At 46.9% G+C, this 10,787-nt stretch overlaps 1 protein-coding gene across 3 annotated transcripts in view; it reads left to right on the top strand.

Annotated features, from left to right (window-relative positions):
* IFT140 (intraflagellar transport 140) overlaps window positions 1-10,787 on the top strand; it is a 106,704-nt gene that overhangs the window by 95,253 nt on the left and 664 nt on the right. For all 3 annotated transcript variants that reach the window (XM_017745687.1, XM_017745689.1, XM_017745688.1), the window contains 11 exons: window positions 2,562-2,739; window positions 4,930-5,120; window positions 6,117-6,212; window positions 6,560-6,692; window positions 6,782-6,925; window positions 7,330-7,458; window positions 7,666-7,848; window positions 8,539-8,745; window positions 8,908-9,120; window positions 9,200-9,366; window positions 10,329-10,470. In XM_017745687.1, the coding sequence (XP_017601176.1) occupies window positions 2,562-2,739; window positions 4,930-5,120; window positions 6,117-6,212; window positions 6,560-6,692; window positions 6,782-6,925; window positions 7,330-7,458; window positions 7,666-7,848; window positions 8,539-8,745; window positions 8,908-9,120; window positions 9,200-9,366; window positions 10,329-10,470 (1,783 nt within the window). The remainder of the gene's footprint in view (window positions 1-2,561; window positions 2,740-4,929; window positions 5,121-6,116; window positions 6,213-6,559; window positions 6,693-6,781; window positions 6,926-7,329; window positions 7,459-7,665; window positions 7,849-8,538; window positions 8,746-8,907; window positions 9,121-9,199; window positions 9,367-10,328; window positions 10,471-10,787) is intronic.

Below are 10,787 nucleotides of genomic sequence, written 5' to 3'. Positions count from 1 at the left end.
CTGAACTGTTGCCATCCAGGAAAGCACAACACAGATGAGAGATGATGAGCAACATCTCCTAAATCCTGCTGTGACTCTCTGCACGCTGTTATCTTTTAACTTTGTACTTTAAAATACATTGTGTAGTCTATTTCCTCTCAAAAGTTTCCACTCCCTGTAGTCTAAATAAGAATTCTCATCCGCTCGCCTGTTTGAGCCCATGAACTCTCATCTTCCTGCATGGAGGGACTTGAGAGCTGTCAGAGCTCTGAAAAATAAAGACTTTGATTTCCTTTCAGAAACTCACTGTTAGTCAGCTTGACAAAGCCCAGCACAGACGTGCATTCCTTCACCCAGAGCCAGCTGGCTGTTGCCAGCTTCTTCTGGCACACTGCAGAGCTTGGAAAATGTACTTCTCCTCATGTGCTGTGAAGCACAGTTGTGCCCAGGTACAGCCTTGAGCAGCTTTTCCTAAGGACAGAACTCAACTGGCTGTGTTGATCAACACCATGTTAATCATGTCAATGTTCTTAAAAGGTGTTTTTCCCTCCTTTCCCAGTTCCAGATACAGATAGTGTCTGGAATAAAAGAGAAACCAGTTCCAACTTTTCGGAAATTAGGAAGGTCACATCTGCTGACACAAGCAGAATTTCTGTATTGAGTGGTGATGCACACAAGGATCTTCTGTCAGGCCCATCCAGGTCTGAAATGACCATGCTTTATTTCAATGTTCCTTTTGGCTCCTCAGCTGGGGAGCTTGGACATGTGAGAGAAGAGCATGAGGAGGCTGTATTTGAATACTACTCAGTTGTAAGAAAGGTGTCACTCAGACATGCATTTTTGCTTTTTTAAACCAGAAACACTTCTGATCTTTCTGAAATTTGTTCCTGATTTATTGCTTCTGTTCCTTTTTTATTTTCTCTATACCGTTTGTCCTCAGTGAAGTCTATATCACTTATTTATGTTGATTACGACCTGAAACCTTTATACAAGTTGCACTGCAAGTAAAAGATGCTCTAATTCTAAAGCAAATTATGCAAAGAATTTTTCCTGTGCCTTTTCTTAGCGTATGTGCTGGAGAGCACGTCAGGGTTCACCTGTTCCGCTGCTTCCCGGTTAGTCACTTTCCCCTGTTTGTGCAGGGCTTTCCCACAGCCACTGGAAACAGAAAAACATTTTAATCATAGGAAAACTGGAAGGGAATTTGGTGGCAGGACGTAAAGTGCCATTCTATTCTATTATTTTCTGGTTTTTTCCTGCTTTTAAAATTTAGATCTTTACTTTGTGCTGTGGTGGTGCCTGAGAACTGCACAGACTTCTGCTGAGGGTGATGTAGAAAAAACCCCTTATTTTGAATGTTTATGGTTTTTATTAGTCAAACATATTGCATGAAATTCTGAAGAGCCTCAAATGTGAATAGAATCTGTGAAAATCTCTGCTTGTCCTGCTCTGTGATGGTCAGTTCTGTCATGGTCCTTCTGCTGAGCAGTTCTGCTAGCCATTCCAGCCAGGAGCACGGTCCTCAGCCTGTCCTGCCTTGCCTGGGCAGGAGACTTTGCAGTGTTAACTGTGAGCTCATAGACCAGAGGAGTTCTTGTTCTGAGCATCACAAAGCTTTTCTTTTTGCCCATTTTATGCAAGTTTTAAATTAGAACATGTTTGTTTGGTAATTTGTTTCCTACACATCATTCCCTATTACTGAGTAAAACAATTGGGCTCCCAACAGCTGTTCAGTATTTAAACTACTCCAGACTGCAGCAGGAGATTTCCAGTGCGAGGCTAAGGCTTTTCTCATCATTTTAATTTTGATTTCTGAACATCAGTGTGGGAGTATTGTGACTGTCTATAGGCTGCAGCTACAGCTGGATGGGCACATGATCAGTGTTTATGTATGTGCAAACATAGAATCACAGACTGGTTTGGGTGGGAAGGGACCTTAAAGACCATCTAGTTCTACCCACCCCTGCTTTGGGCAGGGACACCTTCCACTGTCCCAGGCTGCTCCAAGCCCCGTCCAGCCTGGCCTTGGACACTGCCAGGGATCCAGGGGCAGCCACAGCTTCTCTGGGAACCCTGTGCCAGGGCCTGCCCACCCTCCCAGGGAACAATTCCTTCCTAATATCCAATCTGGATCTCCCCTTTTTCAATTTAAAGCCATTCCCCCTTGTCCTGTCCCTCTGGGCCCTTGTCCTAAGTCCTTCTCCAGCTCTCCTGGAGCCCCTTTGGGCACTGGAAGGGGCTCTTAAGTTCTCCTCAGAGCCTTCTCTTCTCCAGGCTGTACACCCCCAGCTCTCTCAGCCTGTCTCCAGAGCAGAGGTATAACTGCTGTTCTTGGGCATTGGTGTAAATCAAATCCCACAAGATTTCCTTAAGGTTGGGGTCATTCATCTCAAGAACTGACCTTTGTGTGTGAACCTGCTTCTGTTCCTCTTCAGTCTTCACACAGCAACTGGAGTCTCTGTTACACTCACCCCATTCCCAACGTCCTGATGGTTTCCCCTTTCACACTCTCTCTCCTCCCACCTCACCTGCCTTCCAGGTGACACAATAACAGCTCTCCTTTTCTTTCCCATTTCCTGCAGTGAGGCTGTCTGGGAGAACATGGCTCGCATGTGTGTGAAGACTCAGAGGCTCGATGTTGCCAAAATTTGCCTGGGGCACATGGGTCATGCAAGAGGAGCCAAGGCACTGCGGGAGGCTGAGCAGGAGCCAGAGCAGAAGGCCAGGGTGGCTGTGCTGGCCATCCAGCTGGGCATGCTGGTAAATCCCACAGCCAAGCTGTGAAGTGTTTATATCAGACTGTGAAAAATGACCGAGTGAAAGTCTGCTGACTGAAGGAAACATCTTTTAAAGATGGTTTATATGTGAAACATTTAACAAAAACCTGCTTTCTTGGAGCATAAGCCTCTTCCAAGCTTAGTCATTCTAGGTTTCACTGGATATAAAAAAGGCTGTATTTTATTAGAGTTAAAATGTTTCAACAAACATGTTTTATGCTCTGATATAGGAAACACAAATTCCATTTTGAAATTATTTGTTTCCAGAATGAAAGACTAGAGCTGTGTGCAGTCACAGAGTGAGGGCTGACCTGAGGTTGTTGAAGGAGTTTAGGCAAAATAGACTTTTTCTGCAGGGCTAGAGAGCTCTGGTCAGTCACATTCATTGCCTGTGCTGTCCCAGGGATGCCTAGTCACCCAGATTTCTATCCTGACTTCTCCCATTGTGTGAGAAGGATCTTGGCTGGATCCAGCTCAGCCAGAGGACAAGGTCTGGCTGTTCCCCACAGTTGGTATGGAGCAACTGTCTCTCATTCCTCCATCTGGAGCCCAAACTGGCAGCAAATGCACTCCAAAGTGGCCCTTGTATCTTGTGTCTGACTTCATTCCCCTTGATTGCCAAGAGAACTAAACTGAGTTTGAGACCAGCATTGTCATGTGGATTGAAAATTGACTGGTGCTAGTTAGAGGTGTGTGTATTCCACTAATTTAGTGTCTTCAGCAATGATCCATAAGAAAACCAGAAGTTTTTAGTTAGGAAATCATATAAGAGATCCAGGCACATTATCTGTTAGAGGGAAAAACTGGGAAAAAATTTATGAAATAACCCACAGGCTATAGGAAATAGTGAATTAGATAAAAAATAGCAAGGTGCTATGGCAGCAAGAATCAGTTCGGGGCAATGTTTGAGGAGACACCACATCCTGGGGCCTGGATTTGATAACTCCTGTTATTCAGGGCAGCTACAGCTGGAATGATGACTTCCACCCTTTAAGTATCTCATTACCAGGAAAAAAGTTGGTGAACTGGAAAACGTGCAGAGAAAATCAGTGCAAATTGCTCAGCTCTTGGAAAGATTTCACAGACAAGGAAGTCTTGGAAATGGCCAAATAATTAGAATTTGGCTTGAAAAGGTATTTAGCAGTCTACAGTTATTTGATGAGTATGAGAGAGAGAGACAGAGACAGAGACACGGAGAGTAACTATTCTGAGTTAGAGGTAAGGAAAAAAGGAAAATTCAAGCTAAATGTTTGTAAAGGCTTCCTGGCAGAGAAAGCGATGAGGCTGAAAAGTGTCAGTGCTTCTTCTCTTGAATATTTAAATCTGTTTGGAAAGGTGGAAGGGACCTACAGCAAAACAAATGCAGTTCTACTGCTTTTTTCCATCTCGTACAGAATCCTAGGGCAGGCATCTTCCTTTTCCACTTTCTGTGCTTTTTTAAATTTGAAACAATAAGAGACAGAAAGTATTTTTCTGTCTTGGACAGATAATCTCAGTTTACTAAATATAGTGTTCAGCTGGACAGCAGTTGGGTGGAGCAGGAAAATGCTCCTTCCACAGGAGCTAGTACCTCTCAGAGCATAAAAATAATAGTTCCATATTTGCTCACCCTTGCGTCAGCATCAGCAAAACCCTCCCGTTCTAATTCTGTAATAAATTCTTAACATTTATTCCCAGGAATGGAGCTCAGTTTTCCACGAACAGCATTGCTGCCTCTGAGACCTGCTGGGAGGTCACAGGGCTTCCCTGGCTTGCAGCACCTTAATTCCCAAACCCTGAGTGCCAGGATCTTCTCCTAAGCCTCACCCCTGGGTGGGCAGCATGGTCGGTAGCTGTACCCCCAGCTAAGCGTGTCTCCGTTTTTGGTGATTCGCTCTCCTGATGACAGCATTTGATCATTGGTGACTTGCTTTTGTCACCCCCCTCCCTCCCAGTCAATCCTGTACAATAAATGTCAGGATCTGAGTGCTTTCCTTGTAAAAACCACCCTGTTTCCCAATAACGTGCTATTCCAGGCTACATTTATTTAGTTGCTTTAACCCCCTGCCTGAATGATTATTGCTTTAATTGCATTGCAATGCCCTGCACTAATAAACTGCTCCGAGGTGCAGCGCCTGGCGTGACTGACGCAGCGCAGTCGGGCTGACGGGGATTTTGGGTGTTCCTCTCCCAGGAGGATGCAGAGCAGCTGTACAAGGCTTGCAAACGGTATGACCTCTTGAACAAGTTCTACCAGGCCTCCAACCAGTGGCAGAAAGCCATCGAAACGGCCGAGGCTCACGACAGGGTTCACCTGCGCACCACCCACTACAACTACGCGAAGCACCTGGAGGCAACCGGGCAGCAGAGCCTGGCGCTCACCCAGTAAGCACCAGCTGGGGGTACCTGGGGGACTGGGACCCTCTTTCTCCTGTGGAGACGGGTGAAGGAGCATGTCTAAAGATGACCAGTAAAAATTAATTAAAGTTTTTTCCTGTTTCTAGTGCCTTCTGTCTCACAGAGTAAAAGCATTCCCAGTGACAACTTCTAGCACCTTCTCACACAAATAATGTGTGGTGTCGAAAAGATCAAGAGTTTGTCAGGGACAGTAGCTAAACCCCACTCATATCCAGTCCCATGTTTGTCTCTGGAAGACCACTGCCATCTTTTCCTTCCTTTTCCGTGACAAGAACAATTATTTGCTTTTCCCAAGAGTCCCAGACACAACTGCTGGAGCAGAATTTAGTTTGACTTGGTTGCCTCTGGTGCCTGGTCCTCTCCTGTGACTGCTGAGTCCCATGAGAAGTTAGGGAAGGGTATTTTTGATGTCTTGTATTTCTTGTTTGAGATCTTGTTTTCATATGAGTTTTCCAATATGAAAGTTCCCATCATCATCATCCAATAAGGTCAACTCTGTTCAGAATCAAAGCAGATACCTGCTGTGCTCAGGCAGACGCAGTGATGGCCATGGTGGTGAGGAGAGGTGGGTGCTGGGGTAAGGGCTGTGAGCTCCCAGCAGCGGCAGAGGCTGATGTTGCAGTAGGTGCTACAATGTGGAGCCTGGGGCATTTGTGACCTGTTCAGCCAGGTGTGCTTGATGCTTGGGGAACTTTGGACCATCACTGGCACTTTTGAAGTATTTCCTGTGCTGTGAAGATCACACCTCCCTCATTCCAAGTGCCTGGCAGTACCAATAAACTTTTAATTTTTGGTGGTGCTGGTGGACTGCAACTGGTCTTACAGTGAACTTACACAACTGAAGCAGTTCTTGCTAGTGGTGTCAGTTGATGGCTGGCAAACAAGATTAAATGGATGTTTTACACAGAAGGAGCTAATAAGGAGGTTGTCATTTCACATCTAATATGTTCTTCTTCTCTACAGCTATGAGAAGTCAGACACACACAGGTTCGAGGTACCTCGAATGCTCTCTGAAGACTTACAAGCCCTGGAGAACTATGTCAACAAGATGAAAGACAAGTCAGTGTTATGCTTGTTCCTTCTACATGGGGCTGTCAGGTCTGACATACAACTCGTGATGAGAGCAAGGATGAAGCAGTGTGAATCCTCTCAGTCCCATTCAGCCCCTGTCTTATCCACTATGACCCTCCCACAGCTTTTCAGGTTTATGCCGCATTTGCTCAAGAACTGCCACTTTGGTTATCCAGGCTGACCTCCTGTATAGTGCAGACCTTGGGAGTGTCACACTTGGGTTGGGGTAGAGCATGTGTTCTAAAAAATGTGCTCAGTCTTTAGTTCAAGCTAAGAGTGAAAAACACAGCCTCTGGCAGTTCTTGTTGCTGCAGTTAATATTGTTGCTTTTCCAGGAGCCTGTGGAAGTGGTGGGCACAGTACTTGGAGAGCCAGTCAGACATGGAATCTGCATTAAAATACTATGCACTGGCTCAGGATTATTTTTCCCTAGTCCGTGTCCACTGCTTTCAAGGCAACATTCAGAAGGTAAAGCAGCCTGCTTCCATCTGCTTCCCCAGTTCTCATTCCTGGGAGGAGCATGGACACGAAGCAAAGCTGTACAATTCCCTCTGCAGGCTGCTGAAATAGCGAACGAAACGGGGAATGGGGCAGCCTCCTATCACCTGGCACGCCAGTACGAGAGCCAGGAGGACATCAAGCAGGCCGTGCACTTCTACAGCCGGGCCCAGGCGTTCAACAACGCCATCCGCTTGTGCAAGGTACGCAGAGAGGTGCAGTGTGCCCACAGTGCACAGGGCTCTGCCCTTTGGCAGCACATAGTGAAGGTGCTACAGGGTGTTTGTGCCTTTTCTTTCCTGAGCACTGCCTGCTCATGGACAGCCCACAATGAAGCTGCTCCAGGTTTCTGCTGACGTCTTCTACCAAGGGTGGATCAATAAAGCCTTGGTGGTTTGGAAAAGTATTTTCTTGAAGAGCTCATCAGAAATTCCCTGAAAGAAGTAATCATAATTTAAGCTGAAAGTCACTTGGGTTGTAGAGGTTTTACACAGAAGGGGGTGAGAGTTTAATACTGGGTGACAGTATAAAGCCACAGGCTTGCCAGAAGTTGGAATTATGAAATTTGTGTGTGCACATCCAGAGCCAAACCTTTGCTTTTGAACAGGCGAATAATTTAGATGATCAGCTGATGAACCTGGCTCTCCTGAGCTCACCAGAAGACATGATAGAGGCAGCCTGCTATTATGAGGAAAAAGGGGATCAAATGGACAGAGCTGTTATGTTATACCACAAGGTAAATGCTTTTCAGTAAAAACTCCCAAACTTTACACTGAAGCAGTTCCTACAGCAGAGGAATGTTAAATCAGCTGCGGTTTTTACTATATCCTGTTTATTAGTAATTTTTTCATGGTAATGCTTTATTAAGCCACTCCAGGGTGTCCTGGGAACTGGCTCTGTAGTGCTCATTCTAGTCTTTGAAGCCTCATTCCTAATTTTGCAGGCAGGACACTTCTCCAAAGCCCTGGAGCTGGCCTTCGCCACGCAGCAGTTCGGGGCCCTACAGCTCATTGCTGAGGACCTGGATGAGAAGTCCGACCCGGCCCTGCTCGCCCGCTGCTCCGGGTTCTTCATTGAGCACGCCCAGTATGAGAAGGCAATGGAGCTGCTGCTCACGGCCAAGAAGGTGAGCTGAGCCCTCTGGTGCCCAGTGCACACATAGAGGAGCACAACAGGTGTGTACCTGCACATTCATCTGTGCAGGTAAACAGATGCAAGAGACACTTGTAAAGTTTCAAGATTCCTCTGAAGCCAGTGATTCAGGGGCACTGGCAGCTCAGCCTTGCCGAAATGCTGGGTACCAGACCAGTCCTGTGCTCACTCCTCTTTAACAAGCTTCTATGGCTGGCTTTCTTCTGCGTTTTGCAAGGGTACAGTAGCCCTTTCCTGGATGACAAGCTTTGGGTATAGCTTACTCAGAATTTGTTCCTTACTCCTATTTGTTCCTATACCAAAATATTTAATAAAATATTTATTTGCATTTACTGAAAATGTTATTATCGATCATGCCTAACAAACCTGACTTGTATGTCTCTGAAAATCTCATGTTCAGAGTCAAAATTGCTCAATCTTTAGTGGCACACTTGTGTGAGAACAATGCTCTCATGGAAGAACAAACATATTCTTAGCAAACAAAATGGGACAGTGTGTGCCTGACCAGGGGCTGATGCTAAGACACATAACTACAGCCCAGTGCTCTGGAGAGAGCATCCTCAGCTGCTTGTATTTGTAGCTGATTTCTGTAGGTTAAACCACAAGCAATGTGAGGTGTCATGATAGCGTTTGCAACATCTCATCACTCTCTTGCTCCCATCAGTACCACGAAGCTCTGCAGCTCTGCCTGGAGCAGAACCTGACCATCACCGAGGAGCTGGCCGAGAAGATGACAGTCTCCAAGGAGTCCCAGGATCTCTCTGAGGAGTCCCGGAGGGAGCTGCTGGAGCAAATTGCTGACTGCTGCATGAGACAAGGCAACTACCACATGGCCACCAAGAAATACACACAAGCAGGAAACAAGTTAAAGGTCAGCGTGGATAGCCTCAAAACAAGGGTGTTTTGAAAAGTAAACTTTGAAGCAGACTTCCTACAGTAACTACCCAAATGAAACTTCTGAGCCATCTCGATGGTGTTTGTGCATTCACAATATTTTTCCTCTCTCTCTCTGTGCTCCACCTTCCCTTGCCAGGCTATGAGGGCATTGCTGAAATCTGGTGATACTGAGAAAATTATCTTCTTTGCGGGAGTTTCCAGACAGAAAGAGATTTATATCATGGCAGCCAACTACCTGCAGTCACTGGATTGGCGTAAGGATGCAAAGATTATTGCGAATATCATCAGCTTCTACACCAAAGGAGGGGCCCTTGACCTCCTAGCAGGTTTCTATGATGCATGTGCTCAGGTACTGCCCTTTCTATGACTGCTGGAGGTGTTTGGTTTATTGGCTCTGGAGCAAGACCATCTCCTTTCTCCTCTTGCAGGTAGAAATCGATGAGTATCAGAACTATGAAAAAGCCCACAGAGCACTGACAGAAGCATACAAGTGCCTTTCCAAAGCAAAGGCCAGAAGCCCTGTGGAACAGGAAAGCAAACTTGGCCACCTGCAGAGCAGGATGAGTCTGATGAAGCGATTCATCCATGCTCAGAGGTGAGCTGCAGCATGGAGGGCACAGAAACTAAGTGACAGAAATATCATACCAGGACAGAAGTCGTAACAGCACCTGAAGTTTAATAAATAATTTGCAGCTTGCTGCAAAAAAAGCTGCTGGTACATTTTTCTAGCAGGGAAATCATAATGTGATTTTTAAAAGTGCATTTAAAAAGTTGCATTAAAGATGGAAAGGTAACCTGAAAAAGAAGACCAAGGGAGGTGTAGCCAGAAAGGTGATCATCATAAAATCACAGAATCACAGACTGGTTTGGGTGGGAAGGGACCTTCAAGCTCATCCAGTTCCAGCCCCTGCCATGGGCAGGGACGTCTTCCACTATGCCAGGTTACTCCAAACCCTGTCCAGGTAGGCCTTGAACATTTCCAAGGATGGGGCAGCCACAGCTTCTCTGGGCACCCTGTGCCAGGGCCTGCCCACCCTCCCAGGGAACAATTCCTTCCCAATCTCCCATCCAGCCCTGCCCTCTGGCACTGGGAAGCCATTCCCTGTGTCCTGTCCCTCCAGCCCTTGTACCCAGTCCCTTTCCAGCTCTCCTGGAGCCCCTTTAGGCCCTGCAAGGGGCTCTGAGGTGTCCCTGGAGCCTTCTCCTCTCCAGGTGAACACCCTCAGCTCTCCGGGCTCCAGAGGGCCTCCAGCCCTTGGAGCATCTTCATGGTCTCCTCTGGACTCTCTCCAGCAGCTCCATGTCCTGCCTGTGCTGGGATCCCAGGGCTGGAGGCAGCTCTGCAGGTGGGGTCTCACCTGAGTGGGGCAGAGGGGCAGAATCCCCCCCTCCCCTGCTGCCCACACTGGCCAGTCAGCCCCAGGACAAGGCGAGTTTCTGGGTTTTGTTTGGGCTTCTGTCATGAAACCTAATGCAGTAAAAACTCTTGTGTGTCCTTGGCCAGACAAGGTGAATGCTCTCCCTGGGCTGTGACACTTCCCTTTTGCCCTTTCCTAGAGTTTACCCTGAAGACACTGAAGAAGCAGTCAGGCAGTGTGAACTGCTCCTGGCTGAACAGGACTTTGATGATGCCATCCGGCACGGCGATGTCCTGGGATTCTTGGTTCAGCATTATGCACAAGTGGAGGAATTCCATACAGTAAGTGAAGTCTTCTTCCACCCTACAGAACTCATAGTATACACCTGTGCAGCTTGGTGGAGCGTGGCTCTCACGCAGGAAGACATTCCATGGTAGGAGCCTAAATGCGCAGCAGGGAGAGGCACAGCTCAGGAACTATATCCATATTTTTCATTCTATAGGAGGAGAAAAGGAAAGCTCATGGGACACAGAGCATAAATGGTGGTAGATTCTTAAGCATTCCTAGAGATTCAAAGACAACCTGTCTGGGTGTGTGCCTCAGCAATGCCACCACGCTGTGTTTGCCACCTGGCCAGAGAAGAAAACTGTCAAATGGC

Source organism: Corvus brachyrhynchos, unplaced genomic scaffold (genome assembly GCF_000691975.1).
Source record: "Corvus brachyrhynchos isolate BGI_N302 unplaced genomic scaffold, ASM69197v1 scaffold369, whole genome shotgun sequence".
Classification (NCBI taxonomy): domain Eukaryota; kingdom Metazoa; phylum Chordata; class Aves; order Passeriformes; family Corvidae; genus Corvus; species Corvus brachyrhynchos.
The sequence above is the reverse complement of the archived record's forward strand: the minus strand, read 5'-3'. Positions and strand labels throughout refer to the sequence as shown.